This window comes from Sinocyclocheilus anshuiensis, unplaced genomic scaffold, assembly GCF_001515605.1.
Source record: "Sinocyclocheilus anshuiensis isolate Anshui unplaced genomic scaffold, SAMN03320099.WGS_v1.1 scaffold776, whole genome shotgun sequence".
Lineage (NCBI taxonomy): Eukaryota > Metazoa > Chordata > Actinopteri > Cypriniformes > Cyprinidae > Sinocyclocheilus > Sinocyclocheilus anshuiensis.
The window spans coordinates 1,857,192-1,875,190 of NW_015555808.1; the positions used below are offsets into that span (position 1 = coordinate 1,857,192).

Consider the following 17,999-nt stretch of genomic DNA (forward strand, 5'->3'; position numbering starts at 1 on the left):
CTCTTTTCCATATGTCTCTAATTTGGTCCTTCCATAATCAAAACTGAAACCTCGTGCTCTATTTTTACCAGATACTAACTCGGTGACCCACCAACCTGCGGGTCATATCGTAATCTGTTTCTTACAACTACCTTAAACACCTTATGCAACCACGATCCTCCCCTTTAACAAACAAAACAGTAACCCTCTGAACTGGCTGAGGATAATTACTTCTGTACAATCCTGCTTCACTTGATTACACAGCATCCACTTCATCCCATTTGTCAATTCCAAAAATAAAATGAACTCTGGTGGCCCAAGGGCATGTGTTTAATTATGAAATGATAGAGGATGTCTGTAGACCAAAAGAGTATTGATCTAAAAGAGTGACTAAAAGAGATATTTTCCTGAAAAAATGTATGAAGTGATTAAATGTGAAAAAGGCAACCCAGCTCTCTTGAGAAAAGGCAGATGGTGCAGGAACCAGAGGGAGAACTTGCAGTTACCAAACTGAATAACTATTTGTTAATTTTACTATTAAAGCAATAGGACTGCATCACATGTCCTGTTACTTTGCATAATCCTGATTTGGTTGGTTTATATATGGTAAATTACCTGTTATCAGACAAATGTACAAGATAAAACTCAACTAAAGCATCCAAGTCAAAGGTGTTTAAACAAATTATTAGATTCACTGATCAAAACTAGTAGTTTAAACTATCACTTATGGATTCTGATGTGATGGTGACAGTGACTTGATAGAATTAGAACTAGAATACAGTGTCCTTAATCGTCCCTGAGATCCATTAATATAATTAGCATCATCTATTTGGAATACAGAAAGACGGAAACTTTGTATGTAAAGAACAGGGGCACATTAATGCACGGGCTACAAGGGGCTGAAGCCTACACTGGAAAGAGGGCATGCAGGGAAATTATATTTTTTTAATAATTATTTATATGGGAGTTTGCAGCAGTGACAACAGCGTTCTGTAAACAAACTCACACACTCATTTTTAGCGATGCCCTGGTTAGCCTATATAGTGAATGGCTCAGTTTAGGTTCCCCCCAAACAGTTTGTATAGTTGGTATGTTCCACGTGTTCCATCGATATACTGTAAGCGGAATGTACAATGCATTCGCTAGTAAATAACCGCAGCACGAGAGTATCTTTATGTCGACATGCAGATTAACAGAAACACAACACTGCTGTGTGAAAGGAACCGGACAACGTTCTGTAACGTCATGCAGTGAGAGTTCAGTAACTTGCTTGGTTGTAATCTGTATTATGTCATCTGGGTCCCATAAATAGTGTCAATTTTAAATCCGGGTCTCAAAGTCTCCATTTTAAATCCGGGGAATTGTCCTATTGCTTAAATGTGATAATTAAACTTTATACGGCTGTGATTTAACTAAATAAACGTGAGCACGTCATGTTTCAAAATAAAAACGCAGTTAGCAATCACCAAATAACCCACATTTATGTCAAAATGCTGTGTGTTTTGCTCTACTGATGATAAATAATTAATATTTTGTGTGATTTATGGTGTTTAAATCATACCTGTAAACTCACATTTCAGCCAGGAAAGTTTTGATGGCATTTTCGTTTCATATTACATCCTTATAATGCCCGTAATAACGTAGTGTTTACTTTATGTAACGGCTATATAATTCTGCTGTTCCACAAGCGCCATCTTGTGGCAAAGAGTACATTTGCATATTCGCTTATATTCACATTTTACGCAGAGCAGTGTTGTGAATGTTAACTGGCATATTAACAAAACAAAAAACGAAATTTGACAAATAATTGTTAGGAAGCTTAAAAAAAAGAGGTTTTCTGGGGTCGGGGGACCTACAGCCCAGGGGCCTTTGGTTATCTTAAGGCGCCCCTAGTAAAGAATATTAACTTTAAAATACAAATGATTCCAGAACTACACATTTACCACTTGTTACTTTCCCTGGTTTGGAGACATTCTAGAATAAACAAATTACCGGTGGCCCTTTCATAAGACATTCTGGGCCAATTACAGCTCTTATGTAAAGTATCAATTCTGCCTCATCTCACAAATAAGCCTAGAGATAGAAGTCATTTTTAAATTGGCTGTGGAAATGGAAAATGTAAATATGTTTAATCCTTACAAATAACTAGCTACAAAAGAGACGAGACTTGCAAGATTAGACTTCATGTTGAGAAACAACATCTCAGTGGATGATTTTTTCTGCCAGCATTTTAATTGGTATGCTGCTCCTAAAAATAGTTTATGCAAATCTGACATTCACATCAGACTTTGACCAATAACATTTCCCTGGAGTTACTTTCTCAGAACACAGATATTTTAGAGCTCCCCTTTATTTAATCATTTTCCTCAGTGCCAATTATTACTTGGACTTAGCGACAGCTTGCCTTCAATGACTGCACAGCTGTTTCCATTAACTGACTCCAGATTTTCTTAGTTGCTATTTCATTACTGAATAATTTTTCATGCATTAATTATGCAGACATTTGATTTCACAATAATGTGAACTTAAATGCTCTGCCTTTTCGTCCAGTGTGTACAGTGCTGCACACTTTCTGAACACCTTGTTGTTGGGGTTTATTTTATAATAATAATCATCATCATCTTACTGTAAATTTGTAAACATGCAATTAAGCAGATGTTACAAAATACCACAATTTATTCTGTTTAAATGGGTCATATGATGCGATTTCAAGTTTTCCTTTCTCTTGAAGTTTTTCTTTTAAATTACCACTTATTTGGAAGGAAATTGTAACCTCTGTATTTAGAAAGATTTAGAAATAAAAAGCATTTGTTATATTGCATTTGAAACCTCTTAGAGACAAATAAAATGTACATCTCAAGATTTATTGTAAGAGTATTAAAATCAAGAGTAAGCTGCGTCAAAGATAAATATATCAGTTATATTTTAAAAGTTGTAATAACTACTATTCTGTTGTATTTTATTCTATTCTATTCTGTACTTATCTACTTATGTAATTCTGTTTCTGTTTCTGTGGAAACTTACACACACACACACACACACACATGGACATCAATCCCAGATTACTGAGCAGCCTACAATAAATAAATCAATAAATAAAGAATACATAAAAATATAAACGATGAATGATAACTGTGTGCAATTTATAACAAAATGTAAATAGGGCTAGCCTACAAATTGACGTCAAACAACAACAATCGTCCTCCATTTTTATTTTTATTTTTTTGATAATGACTTGTGTTTATAATTAATTACCTGTGTTTTTGTATTCCTCAGGTTTTTTTTTTAATTATTAGATTGAGACATAAAATGTAACATTTTTCACTTTTTTTTCCCCAGCGCCTTCTTTATGAATTGTCTGCGTGAAAGACCGATGCTTTATTTTGAAATGTTGAACGTGAAAGTAACCTGTGGTTTCCGGCTTCACCAGACAGCTGAGCTACATTGTAAACACAACGCCTCCATTTTCAAACCCGTCCGGAGAAACATCGCACATCATCGCTGAACATGGGGGCCGTACTCGGGCTTTGTTCCATGGCCAGTTGGGTAAGTTTACATATTAATATACTGATGATATATAAATATAATCGTATAGATACGCGAAGGTAAATAACTATTTGGTTTTCAGCAAGTTTATCATGTGTAGCTGATGACATCCGCATCGGGAAAGAAACGAAAGAGAAAATGGTGTCTGGGCCCTTCGCGATGCTCTAACGTTACTTTAATAAAACCCACCGCATCTGTTGAATAATTACCAAGAATGACACATAACGGCATATTAATTAATTTCACTATGTTTTGGTGTGATTCAAATCAGTCGTTTTTTTTGCTTTACTAACGTAAAATGTACAATGTCATGTTGGGTGGTTCCCCTGTTGTGATGAAGCACAAAATGTTTTTGTATTAATACAGACAATTGTGTATTGTTATGTTTTGCATAATTTGTATCACCAAGCGACATATATTACCACTTTTCTCTGAATTGCAGCCAAATGGTAATAGATAAACAATGTGTTGTCGGCGATTGTGATCATGAAAGCAGCTCATTGTCTATGATTTTTGGGGTGTTTTAAATGGGACACACATACAGATGATATTCCACCATAACATGAGGTTTTCAAAGAAGGTCACATGTTTGTTAGGCTGTTGCGACATCAAAACACCGATTAGATGTAAGCTCATGAAAAACACACAAAGGAGAGATGAGGAAACATGGGGCCCGAGGTTATGTAACACTATTTACTGTTCAGTAACACTTAAAATGAACTTTTATTCATGAACAAGTATTATGCAATGATGAGACATAAAATAAATTAATAAATCTGATCTTTTGAACTTTATATTCCTAAAAGAATCCAGAAAATATTACAATTCCAAAAATTATTAAGCAGCACAACTATTTTTACATTGATTAAACGTTTCTTGAGCACCAAATTAGCATATTAAAATTATTTCTGAGAATCATGTGACATTGAAGACTGGAGTAATGGCTGCTGAAAATTCAACTTTGCCATCACAGGAATAAATTACATTTTAAAATCTATTAAAATAGAAAAAGTTATTTCAAATTGTAATAATATTTTACAATATTACTGTATTATTGACCAAATAAATGCAGCCTTGTTGGGCATAGAAGACTTCTTAAAAAATAAATAAATGTATAAATAAATAAATCTTTGTTCTCAAGGACTCCAAAATTTAGCAGTGTGAACTTTTTTTATAAGATGTTTCTCCGGATGTTTATTTTAGGAAGTATTTAAAGCTGCAGTCCGTAAGTTTTGCCTCTTTGTCGCCATCTCTGTTTAAAAACCTGGAATTGCAGCTGTGTGCGGAATTATCTAGCTTGCTGGGGTTGTGAGTCGGCACGGCTCCAGCGCGGATGAATCTAATGTTCTGAGGAGTATGTGTGGCAGTCAGTCACGCACCGGTGTGGATATATTGGCTCTGTCCCAAATGGAACACTTCATGTGCACTTGCGGTCTTACGGACTTACAATGGCCGCCGCGTGCACGTGTCTGTTAAGTCCACGATTTTTGAATGTGTAGTTGAATGACAATCACGTTCCACCACCTTGTGGCGCAACACTGTAACTGCACTGACTGACAGCCCGTCTAGAACGCGCGCAGGTGGAAACATCAATAGCCTAATGATCTTATTGTCAGGTATGTTCTGTTATGTGGACCGTTATTTTGTCATTCTCTTCTGTTTACTTCATTTCCTGTTTCAACGCTATTTGGTTTCGGTTTCATTGTCTTCTGAATATGATGTTAGTTATATCGTAACACACATACACACACAAATTATATATATATATATGGCGGTAATACCGCATACCATGCTATTGAGCCACTCAAAATTACCGCAAGGGAAATTCCCTCACCGCGACAGCCCTATATCGAGTTCGATACCTAAGGGGTTAATCTCATCAGCGTCAGTGAGCCAATAAGCCTGCAGCACTCGCTGGTGTGTTCGACTTGAAGAGGTGCAGCGCAGATCGATCAGTGTTTGACATCCGCGAGAGCGATTCGAAAGCGCATGGAGCAGTCTGCTTTCTTTAGCTCTCGTGGTACTGTAATACACCGATCAGTCTGCACATTCAGTCCGCGTCAAGTCGAACACCTACTAGTTTATACCGGTTACACTCAGAGATGTGGCGCACACGTGAGGCTGTAGTGCGAATGCGTCCCAGCCCCCTTAGATGTAAGGCTACATTTACATTTATGTTTTAAAATTAAAAAGATCCTCGTCATACTGGCGTTTCCATCGCGTTTCAAGCCTGCTTTCCACTATCTACGACAAGCGACAGACCGGTCATTCAGTCATTCATTTCCCATGGAGAGTAGCGCGGGAGTTCCGATCATATGCAGATGTCCGTTCATACTACACGACTGAAAGCGCGTGTTATGTGACCATTCATGCAAACTGTAGCATAATGCTACATAAGACAATAAATAAGATTTATATTCCGCTTTTACTCAAAACTCACTTTAAACCACCATCGAGTGTTTGTAATAACTTCCGATTGCCGTCTAATGTGTGTTTTGGCCATGTAATGTTGCTGAAATTAAATATGTTATTACCTGTCCTCTGACTCAGAGTCAGAGCAGCGATCATGGAAGAGAGAACACAGGCAGACAGCGCTGGAAGCTGCTAATGCTCATCAGTAAAACTGGAAAATAAATACAAATCATGATTCTGTCTGAGCTATGCGTTTTAAAACGAACACGCACTAGTGTAAATTAGGGATGCTCCGATCCGCCTTTTTCGCCTCCGATACCTAGGGTTCGGTATTGGCCGATACAGATACCGATCCGATACCAGTGAAGTTTTTTCCCCCCATTTAAATAAATGTAGAATTGATATATCTCTGTGTGTGGAACTGATAATCATTCTTTCACAATCTACTAGATACAGACTACTTCATTATAAAGAAAAATAAAATAAACAATACATATGAAAAAATATAGGCATATGTATATTTATAATTTATGACAAAAATTTATAATAAACTAGGTTAGTGGATAATTCGGCAGCAAAAGTTGTTCTAGAAGATGAGTCTTTGAGTTTGTATAAACATTGACAAGCTGAAAATTTTTTTTTATTTTGTATAATGTAATCTTGTTAAAAGTGATTTCATAAAATTGGTATCGAAAAAAGTATCGTTCAGGAACCAGTATCGAAGTCAAGGTATCGGTATCGATAATCCGCCACCTGCAGGATCCTCACATGCGATAGCCTAGTAGTCGGGACAACTTCTTTATGTTTACAGACGTGACGTAATGACACAGTGCCATGCTCGAATTCCCTGCGAAAACCTACCCGTACCACTCAAATTAGAAAACATTATTATAAGCTGTGAATCTGGCCAAAGTAAGGCGATAGTTTTGAACACTGGCTGGTTATGTACTTGCTCAAATATTGATTTTGGATAATTTTTAACCAAAAAAAGTTACGGACTGCAGCTTTAATGTCCTCTTTAATCACATCTAAACGCTCTGTTTTTGTTATGTAAAGCCAGACAAATTTAGGCACAAGCTTTGCCTGGTGTTTTACCCTGAGTACAAATGAGGGATGAGGCTTCTTGAAGTCAACATGTTTATGCGTCAACCAGCCCTGCTCATTTTGCAGAATGACGCTTTTTAAGTCTAGAGATAATTAATTTGGCATCTTATTGGATATTGAGATTTTTATTTGCATTGCATTTTTAATAGCACGTTTAAAAAGCATTATTTACCCATCATTCATATGTTACATTGTTATTGTAAGACCTAAATTAATTTACAATATTTCGCTTCTTTTTGTATTAAAAAGTGTCATTTATCAATTAATGGCCGAATAATAATGAAAAAATAATATTGATTTTATACTTATCAGTCACAATATCATGCACAATGCATGCCTAATTATGTCTCATCCAATGCTTCCTATATATATTTAGGGTACTACCTGACAGATTTCATAGAAATATGTATACTGAGATAAAACGATTATGATAGCCCTAGGGTCTGAAAAAAAAAAAATCTGGTGATCTGAAGCGGGAGTGTCTGGTTGAAATTAGCAAAACATCTGAAATGGCTTACATCACCTTTAATGTGCGTTTTTTATTTATTTATTTATATATATATCTCCTCTGCAGATCCCTTGCCTTTGTGGCAGTGCTCCTTGCCTGCTGTGCAGATGCTGCCCGAGTGGAAACAACTCCACAGTCACTCGGCTGATCTATGCCTTCTTTATGCTGCTGGGTGTGGGCATCGCCTGCATCATGCTCATGCCAGGCATGGAGGAGCATCTGAAGAAGGTGACTCAGCAACGTTTCTTGGGAATTAAAGTTTTATATTTGTTTTACAGGGTTGCAGCTGAAGCATTCTGATTGTGTGTCTGATTTTCTTTTACGTCACTGCAGATTCCAGGCTTTTGTGAAGGAGGAATGGGGTCGTCCATCCCGGGAGTCAAAGGTCATGTGAATTGCGATGTGCTGGTGGGCTATAAGGCTGTGTATCGTGTGTGCTTTGGGATGGCCATGTTCTTCCTGCTCTTCTCTCTCATCATGGTAAAGGTCAAGAGCAGCCAGGACCCAAGAGCTTCTGTGCATAACGGGTATGTAGGCGTTGGTGTGACCTAATGGTTAAAGTCTTGACCTCTAACTCAGAGGTTGAAGATTTGAATCCTTATGAGCGAGACACCGGTTTAGCTGTATTAAAAACATGCAAATAATTTCAGGAATGCTTCACTAATCTTCAAAATATTCATATCTTCTACAGGTTTTGGTTCTTCAAGTTTGCGGCTGCCACTGCTATTACAGTTGGAGCTTTCTTCATTCCTGAAGGCCCTTTTACTACTGGTAAAGTTTTATTTTATTGCCTTAAATATAAAATATGCATGCAATTACATGATTTACAATGTAAGGGCAAAAGGTGACTTTAAATGGCCGTTTAACACTATCAATAGTGACCAAATTAAAAAGTAACTGCTAAATATGTGTGATGTAGTTTTACATTAAATGTACATTATACAATCTGCAGTGGGATTTATCATAAAAGATAGCAAAACCTGCACAGTGTTTAGCCAGCTTAAGCAATGAGAGAGTGAGATTAGGCAGACTTGAGTTGTTCCTAGTATTTATTTGTGAGGATCTAATGATGATCTTCTGCTGGGTCTCTTCCAGTCTGGTTTTACATAGGCATGGCTGGAGCGTTCTGTTTCATCCTAATCCAGCTGGTGCTCTTGATCGACTTTGCTCACTCTTGGAACGAGTCCTGGGTGGAGAAAATGGATGAGGGAAACTCTCGTTGCTGGTATGCAGGTACGCATTAAGAGAACTTGATTTGTTCAGTCCCACACAAGTATCCCCACTGTAAAAACAGTAATATTTTGAAATCTTACTACAGTTTAAGTTTTTTATTATAATATATTCTAAAATGTAATTTATTCCTGTGATGGCAAAGCTGTATTTTCAGCATCATTACTCCAGTCTTCAGCGTCACATGATCCTTCAGAAATCATTCTGATATGTTGATCTGGTGCTCAAGAAATATTTATTATTATTATCAATGTTGTAAACAGTATTGCTGCTTAATATTTTTGTGGATTTTTTATTTTTTTTTATTTTTGATGAGTATAAAGTTCAAAAGAACAGAATTTATCTGTCACTTCTGATTTTGAATTTGTTGCATCCTTACTGAATAGAATTATGAGTTTCTTTCCAAAAAATCTTGCCGACCCCAACTTTTTGAATTGTCATGTATATATTTTACATAAATATGGTCATAAATATAACATATTTAAAGTCATAAATACAATATATTATTTTTACATTTTAACATTATATTTATAAAGGTATTATCCCCGTTCTCTGTTTAGATACTTACAGTGTATGCGGTCATAAAGAAGATTGATTGTATTGTTCTAACGTAATTTTTTCTACCATCCGTAGCTCTTCTGTCTGCCACAACCATCAACTACGCTCTGTCACTGATCTCTCTGGTCTTGTTCTATGTGTATTACACTCACTCCGATGGCTGCACTGAGAACAAAGTCTTCATCAGCATCAACATGCTGCTGTGCGTTGGTGCATCTGTCCTGTCTGTCTTGCCTAAAATCCAGGTAATGAATACAAAACGTCTGTTTGTATGACTAGTATTGGAACTGTGATGATCTCCTATACTTAAAACTGTACTTAAATCCAAACTGGTTTGGATGTGTGTCATATCAGGTGAGCATCAAGACTTAAATGATGTCATTTAATTTCTTTGTCCTTTTCTTCCTTTCCTCCTCCAGGAGTCCCAACCTAGGTCTGGTCTCTTGCAGTCCTCCATTGTTACTCTGTACACCATGTATCTGACCTGGTCTGCCATGACCAATGAGCCTGGTAAGGATTGAGAGAGATTTGTTTAAAGGAATATTCTGTTGTTCATAATATCAGTCTAGAATAATGATTTTCTTTTCCCCAAAGACCGCAGATGCAACCCTAGCTTGCTTGGCATTATTGGACTCAACAGCACCACCCCTGCTGGTCAGGACCGTGTTGTTCAGTGGTGGGATGCCCAGGGCATTGTGGGCTTGATTTTGTTCCTGATGTGTGTGCTGTACTCCAGGTAAGAAAGTTTGTAATTTGTTAAAAGATATGACCTATTTTTGCAGCTATTATTCAATACAGCAGTCAAATCTGTCTTTTTATTTTCCTCAGCATCCGCAACTCCAGCAATTCCCAAGTGAACAAACTGACCCTCACCAGCGACGAGTCTGCTCTGATCGAGGATGGTCCCGCTCCAGAGAACTTTGAAGTGGGTGATGGCACCAACCGTGCCATTGACAATGAGAAGGATGGAGTCACCTATAGCTACTCTTTCTTCCACTTCATGCTCTTCTTGGCTTCTCTGTACATCATGATGACACTGACAAACTGGTACAGGTATGTGCCCATGTGATGATGTTTTTATTAGTTTAAGTGCACAGTGTATTGGTAATCATGTTTTAGTTTGACTAGGCCAATTTTGGAAGCAGATAAAGGGCATATTTTCAAATAAAGTACATTTACCTATTTTTCCCACAGTATAATAAAACGTTTGATGTTTGATTTCATTTGCGAAATTCTGTATATAGAATTAAAATGAATTCAATTAAAATATTGACTATATTAACTATAGCAGTTTTCAATATCTACTATATACTGTATGCCTTTTAAAAGTTTGGGGTCAAGTAAGATTTTTTTGGAAGAAAATTATACTTATATTCAGCAAGGATGCATTAAATTGATTAAAAGTGACATTTTAAGCATTTAAAATGTTACAGAAAATTCCCATTTAAAATAAATGCTGTTCTTTTGAACTGAAAGAATATTTATATTTTTAACAATTTTTTAAAAATGTTTTTTTTTTTTTTAACTAAAATCTTGGAAGTAAGCAGTTCTATTAACAAAAACATTTGTATATGCAATAATGATTAGTTATTGCTCTGTAATTTTTGTGTCACAATTTATATTGAGATGTTTATGGTCGTCAAAGTTTACAGAATTATCCTTAAACTCTTAATTTTTTTTCCTGTCAATTTATAGCCCTGATGCCAATTATCAGACTATGACCAGCAAGTGGCCCTCTGTGTGGGTGAAAATCACCTCCAGTTGGATCTGCATCTCTCTGTACGTGTGGACCCTGGTGGCTCCGCTGGTCCTCACCAACCGTGATTTCGACTGAGAGGACGGATAGAAATAAAAGCTTGCAATTAGAATCCGCCATTACTTATGTGAATATCCACATGTATAGGTATAGTAGGGTCTAAATGTAAATACTTGTGTTTTGTTTGTTCAGCTGACCCTACATGTGTTGTTGTTGTTGTTGTTTTTTTAACCTTGCATGCTTTTATGTAGGTGTTTATTAGTTCATATAAGAGCTGAAATAAATGAAGAACATGGCTTGGGTTTCCTGTGATGTGATGTTAATATTTCCTTCAAGAATGTGTTCTTTTAAAATTAAGGATAATGTAACCTTGATTAATAATCTCTGTATGCTCTAAAAAAATAAATACAATGCATCTTAAGTTATTTGTGGAGAGTAGTGAAAATGCAGGTCATGTTTTCCCATAAATCGTGACATTCATAGTTTCCTGTAGAACGCACATATAGTGTTGAATTAGCATGCGAAAATGTACAGGTAACTTATAATTGTAGATTTTGTCATGCATTTCGCTTCTTGATGATTTGCATCACAAACATGACTGTAACAGCGCTAACCATTTTGCAACTTGCACATGTTAGTTGTTTGAGCACTATTCATTTTATTCTTGTAGCCAATGTGTGTGCTGAACAATGTTTTGCACTGAATATATTATCCTTTACTGATAAAACCTGAATAGATGATTTGTGTTTTGCTTTACCCTTTATTGTATTAGGCAAGTTGGTGGTTTTCATGATGGCAGTTCTCACACAATTTTTTTTTTAATTAATGTCAGTGTTATTTTTTTGCTTTTTGACAAGTGCATTGTAATCAACCAACATGTCATCTTATTAAAGGTTTAAATCCCAGATTATGTTTTCATTGGGGTTTCAAAATATAACTGGGTAATGACAGGTTTCATGATTTAATTTGATTACGGTTCAAGTTTCCGATACCGATTTACCTAGAAATATCCAGGTACATGAGATGAGATTTTTTTTTTAATGGAAAATAATCTCACAAATAATGGTGTAACTTAAACTGTGAATCGTCCTGTTTGGTACATGGTCCTGTTCTAGCTAACGTGCTATTTATGTCTTTACTGGCGTAAATTTAATGTTCGTGACATGTTCACAACACAAACTGGTTTATTGACGTCTTTCCACGGTTGAAACAATTACGTGAGATACTATATATATTTCAGCTGTACGGTATTTAAAAGTGGAAGAAATTATCGGTTCACGTGAGCTCCCGCTTCTACCAAGACGGAAACAACAATCTTTCTCGCTACAAAACAGTATTTTTTTTATTTTTTATTTTGTGATAAAACGGTTAGAATAATTTCTGATATTTTTAAAACTGTCAAAGCTTATTGCAATTATTTTGGTTAAGTTTTACAGACGAATCAGGACTAATAAAGAAATAATTTTTTCTTCTTCGTTAAAATCATGAAATAAACATTTCAACCCAGCCCTATTTGAAAAAAAAAAAAAAAAAAAGAGTCAACGTTTAAATTCCTTTAATGCAACTGCAAAGCTTTGTATAATGATGAAAATCTCACGGTAACAAGAATCACTGTATTGTCCAACATTATGGAACTAACCATAAGCCAAAGTCTTCACGTCTATTTACAGTGACATTAGGACATCAGGCAGGCACTTCTATACCATATACATAAAGGATAACTAACGTTTTCTGAACTGTTCAACAATAAAACGGAAACACAAGCTTCACAAAACAGCTGCAATATAAATCAGCAACATAACTAGCTAATGAACAGTAACTAGAATTATCTGTGAAAGGAAGGAATGTCAAACTGAGGGACAGATGGTACCAAAAAAAATTCTGGCTAATAAATATCATTTTGATGAATATTTACAAAAAATGAAAAAGTCAAGTCCCTGTTTTCCAGGCTGATTCGCTTTCAGATATCAAGCTGTGGCGTGTCGTCACTGGTCAGGTCGGAGTTCAGTCCACACAGGTAGAACAGCGTGGTCTCGCTCGCCTCCGCCTCTGTGAGGGGCTCCAGACGGATCAGAGAGCTGCGAGGCATCTCGGTCTCCAGGGCCTTGTCCAACAGGTCTACGGGTTCTTCAGGGCTCTGGGGCAGGATAGGCTGGGTCAGGTTTTCAGCTGGAGGATCTGATGTGGCCAGAGGGGTGCATCCATCCAGGAAGGTCAGCAGAGGGCAGGTTGTGTACTGGATCAGCTGCTTATCTGAATGAAGGAACCGACACGCTAGCAAACGCAGCACAGCGAGGTCATGACAGTAGATATTATTTTACAGAGGAACATGCAACAATTACCTGTGTTGCCAGGCTCAGACTTCCCTTTGTTGATGTTACCCTTTGTTTCCAAGACAGCTTCCTGAAAAAACAGCAAAAGAAAAAACAAGAGCTTTATCAAAAATATGACAATGCAGAATAAAATTAAACAGGTCATCGTGGTAAATTATAGCAGCTGATCAATGTATCAATGGAAATTATTTTTGAGATTTTCAACAAAATAAGGAAGTAAAAATAACAGATGTGTGGATACAAGGGCTTATGAAATCTCCAAACATACCTCTATGATATCTGGGTCAATGCTGAACTGTTTTCCATACAGCATAGCCTGGAAGTCTTCCAGACTGCAGTCAATACTGTCCAGATAGTCCATCAACTCAACTCTGTAGTGATTTAATTTACAATGAAATATTCATTAAATATGCTTAAAGCAGAAGTGTCTCACCAATAAAAATAAAAAAATAATAAAAAATAAAAAGAGAAATGTAAAGCTTAAACTTTGTTGAACACATTAATTACTAGTTTAATTCAAATGGAAGCCCATTTACACCACGAGGCAAAAAAATAAAAAATCATAAATATGAGATACTAAGTATGAGGGGGAAAAAAAAAAAATCTAAATTATGAGAAAAAGCCATAATTATTAGATAAAAATAAATAAAATATGAGATGCCATAATTATGAGATAAAGTTGAAATTATGAGAAAAAATAAATTATGAGACGAAGTCGAAATTGTGGATTACCAAAACATTTTTTTTTCTTATGTGGCAGAAATTGGCTTCCATAAATATGTTCGCAGAGTTAGAATAATAGTTGTTTACTCAAAACATACAGCAAGAAACAGCTCATCATGACACATATCAAATCTCAGCAGCCTTATATTGAATATGGGCAACACTGGCCTACTTACTTGCCAAGAAGGTTTATGTTTTGTGAAATAGCTCCATTTTCGCTGAGAATAGAGTCCATCAGCTTCACTGGATCCTCTGAACTTAGACCTGAGGGTTTGTTCAATTGGAGGGTGCTTAATGAAATGTCAGAGGTGCTTTTGGGCACTGCTTCTTGTTGAGTGGTTGAATTTGTTACACTTCCATTTGTGCTGTCGTTTCTTATAGTCGGGCTGCTTTCATAAGCGACTTCCACAATTTCAGCATCTCTGTAAGAAATCAAGAAAAACAGACCTCACTTTCTAATTTTCTGACACAAAACCTCATGCAAAAGATGTGCGATGTTTGAATCAACCCCTAAATGCTTACACTTGGTCAGCCGGTACCGATACGTCATCTGTAAATTCCGCATCTTCGTCTGTGATGTCACAAATGATGACATCTTCAGAAATGTCAGAGGTGTTTTTCAATCCATTGAGTCCATTCACTGGGGACTAACAGAGACGGAAAGAGATGAGTCTCTGACAAACAGATCTTCAAGTTTCAATATTAATGAGGAATATCATGTTTATATAAATAAATCGGTCCCCCACCAACGTGAATTTAACCGACGGTGATTCACACAATTTAAGGTTCATATCCAGTGGCAGGACAATTTCACACAAAGTGAACCCTGCCTCAAATCTCATCAAGAGAGAAAAATGCAAGATAATGAATAGCAACATTACATTTACAAAACAACTGACAACACGTTTCCTCCTGGGAAGGAGAGTCAAAGTGCATGGAACCTAATCACCCCTGGATGGTTCTAAACCTACTTTGCTGTGGTCCATAGGTTCCTCGAAGATCTGGTGGATGAATTTTGACTTCTTTCCATTACTGTTCAGAGTAAGCGGTCTGTAATCAGAAAGCAAGTAAGGTGCATATTAATAATAATAAAAAGTATATCAATATATGTTTTTAATTCATAAAAATAAACCAAAATGATATTTTTTTAAAAATCCATTCTTTCTCTCTCAAAAATTACTAAAAGAATAATTTATGAATCAGAAAAAAAATATTTTTTTACAATTCTCATCTTTGATAAAGATACTTGGTCAAAAATATGACAATATGAATTTTACTTAAACTATCGTTCAAAAGTCTTGGGTCTGTAGGATTTTAAAAATGGTTTTGAAAGACATTTTCTGCTTACAAAGGTTGTATTTTTTAAATTTAAAATACAGTAAAAAGCAATAATGTAAAAATAATCTATTGCAGTGAAGGCAAAGCTGAAATTTCAAAAGCTATTAATCCAGACTTCAACAATTATTCTAATACTCTGATTTGGTGCTCCAGAAACATTTCTTATCATCATCGATGTTAAAAACTGATGTGCTAATTAAAAACTGTTAATGGGGATATCAGATGCCCACTTTACACAAGTTGGTATGATTCTTTAGGGTCTTCATGAAATGTCTGTAACATACTTTGGTTAAAATTCCTCTGTGGTCGTGTAAAACAACACCCTTTTTACCTTGTCAAAAACAGCTGTGTTCACAGCGACCCGTTTCGGTGCATGTCTCTTTAAATGCTAATGAGCTGCTCACCCTGCCCCTCTCTTATGTGGAAGAAGGCGATTTGCAAATAATCATAAAAAATATAAAGTTTGAGACTTACTTCTTCCTGAGGTGCAGCTGGATCATGAACAGTGGGTACTGATCCATGCTTGAGTTTGAACTTTTTAGCACCTGCCTTGAATTGTCCCTCACTCAGAGAGCAGTCTTGTGTAGAATGATTTGTGCTGACATAAACGCATTTAGATGTATTCGGTGGCGCATTACCATTAAAAACAAAACTAATCAACTGCGTCCTCAGTGGATCTGATGTCAGGAGAAAATGAAGACTCTTATGTTCACTTTTACATCGCCAAGAAAATGGCAGACAGCGTACAACTGGCTGAGGGCGGAGATATGCTAATACGGGACCGTTCGTTAGCAGTCGTGGGCGGAGCCTGGGCAGTATGACACCATATTGCTCAGAAAATCAAAACGCTTGATAATTGAGACTGTTTAGGTTTTCTAGGGATTAAAAAAAAAGGAGTGAATGGATTTTTATCATTGTAGGGCGGTTGTGTCCACACACTGCTAAGACACATTTATATGCAAACACCATGTTAAAGTGAATTTTGCAACCAATGTCCCCTTTATTAGTTTTTATTCAGAATTCTTTGATGAATAGAAAGTTCAAATGAACAGCATTTATTTAAAGGGGTCATGAACTGAGAAATCAAAATACCCTAGATCTTTTGACATATAAGTGGTCATTGTACTATAAAAACATCCTGTAAGTTTCAGAACTCAAAACTTTCCAAAATGACAGGTTGTGGAATGTGCCACTTTATGACATAATAGTGTGGCTAAACTCTTGCTGCATCCGAAATCACATATTTCTATATAATAGCCAAAAAACAGTATGTGAGGTGAGTAGTATGTCCGAATTCATAGTATAATCGAAAAACAGTAGGAGAAAAGTACCCAGATAACCTAATTCTAATTTGCATGCCCGAGAGTCGTTTCAAAAATGGCCGCCGAGCAAAATGGCTTGTCTTAAAGGGACTTTGATTCGATGGACACTTTCCTATCCCATGAGGCCACGGTAGAGGATTTATGAATGGCAGTGAAGCGACGCAACTGACGCAGGTAGGTCATGTGACAGTAACAACATGGCGGATGTAGTACGTTCAAATTTCATTCATACTACCCATATTCATACTATATAGAATGTGCTTTTTTAACGGCCGTAAAGTAAATTTAAATTCAAATGCTACTACTACAGTACGCGATTTTAGACGCAACGATAGCCTCCGCAGAAGAAGATTTATGCCTGCTTCTACATCACTGTCTGTTTAGCCTCACCCACCGATTTGCGAATGTAGTGTAAATAACGTGAGAAGCAAACGCAGGTCTACACAGAAACTAAATGATAAAGATGGCTCCAAAAACAACAAGACGCTATGCAGTGCCAAGTTGATCATAAGGTTTGCGACTGTCAAAGGAGACGCTCAAGAAATTTCAACCTGCATTATAGACGGTTTTATTAACTTTATTTGTTAATATTTGTAACCTTATTTATAACTGTATCTGTATAATTTAACAATTATTGTAGCTTTGCATTTATTAAAAGATCCGTGTTTGTATTTTTCTGTGTTTTTATTATTATCCGTTTTGTGTCAATTAGTTTACGAGCAACTGTTGCATGAATCATTATCTGTCTGGTGTCTATAAGTAGCGCATACAGTATATTTTTTATGAATTGTTTGCATTAATTAGGCTACCTAAAATAAAACCTTTACATTTGTATCTATATTTATTAGGATTATACAGCCCGTGTTTTCATCTGAAAATATGACTGATGCAAAGATTGCTGTGTGTGTAAAAATAGAATGTTAAAAGAATATGCTTTGAAAATGTTGATGGAACAAATTGATGTGCAGAATTGAGAAACGGATATTTATGCAGCCCATGCCTCACAAAGCAATGTATTTCAGTTCAAATTTTACACAAAAAAGTAAATTTAATGCCAGCATTTTCGAGAAATAATATATTTATTGATGGGTAAAGATGCAATGTAATGTTTACTTGTTTTTATAGGCTAATATAGTCTAAAGTTATGTTTTGATTGTTTTGAGATGTTTTTTTTTTTTTTTTTTTATTTT

General features: G+C 36.1%; 2 protein-coding genes across 3 annotated transcripts in view; one reads left to right on the forward strand and one right to left on the reverse strand.

Moving 5' to 3' along the window:
* The first annotated feature begins 3,384 nt into the window (after positions 1 to 3,384).
* LOC107675084 (serine incorporator 1-like) lies at positions 3,385 to 11,998 on the forward strand. 2 transcript variants are annotated; one of them, XM_016469292.1, is made up of 10 exons: positions 3,385 to 3,527; positions 7,639 to 7,777; positions 7,883 to 8,076; positions 8,241 to 8,320; positions 8,645 to 8,782; positions 9,413 to 9,582; positions 9,757 to 9,847; positions 9,932 to 10,073; positions 10,166 to 10,390; positions 11,033 to 11,998. In XM_016469292.1, exons 1-10 carry the CDS (start codon positions 3,487 to 3,489, stop codon positions 11,169 to 11,171), a joined length of 1,359 nt encoding a protein of 452 aa, XP_016324778.1. In that variant the 5' UTR covers positions 3,385 to 3,486; the 3' UTR covers positions 11,172 to 11,998. The 2 variants fall into 2 exon arrangements, with proteins under 2 accessions (XP_016324778.1, XP_016324777.1); XM_016469291.1 differs by having other exon boundaries at positions 3,385 to 3,525; positions 7,616 to 7,777.
* Positions 11,999 to 12,629: 631 nt separating this feature from the next.
* LOC107675083 (heat shock factor protein 2-like) overlaps positions 12,630 to 17,999 on the reverse strand; it is a 12,042-nt gene continuing 6,672 nt past the window's right edge. Inside the window, exons 7-12 of the mRNA XM_016469290.1 lie at positions 15,121 to 15,199; positions 14,672 to 14,796; positions 14,326 to 14,571; positions 13,695 to 13,797; positions 13,436 to 13,496; positions 12,630 to 13,346 (exon numbers count right to left, since the gene is read on the reverse strand). Coding sequence (XP_016324776.1) covers positions 13,054 to 13,346; positions 13,436 to 13,496; positions 13,695 to 13,797; positions 14,326 to 14,571; positions 14,672 to 14,796; positions 15,121 to 15,199 — 907 coding nt within the window. The 3' untranslated portion in view covers positions 12,630 to 13,053. The remainder of the gene's footprint in view (positions 13,347 to 13,435; positions 13,497 to 13,694; positions 13,798 to 14,325; positions 14,572 to 14,671; positions 14,797 to 15,120; positions 15,200 to 17,999) is intronic.

Bases quoted from the DNA above. Each gene is read 5' to 3' on its own strand.
- LOC107675084 (XM_016469291.1), top strand. From the start codon at position 3,487: ATGGGGGCCGTACTCGGGCTTTGTTCCATGGCCAGTTGG. The intron at 3,526-7,615 runs GTAAGTTTACAT...TCTCCTCTGCAG, and splicing joins TTTGTTCCATGGCCAGTTGG to ATCCCTTGCCTTTGTGGCAG. The intron at 8,077-8,240 runs GTATGTAGGCGT...TATCTTCTACAG, and splicing joins AGAGCTTCTGTGCATAACGG to GTTTTGGTTCTTCAAGTTTG.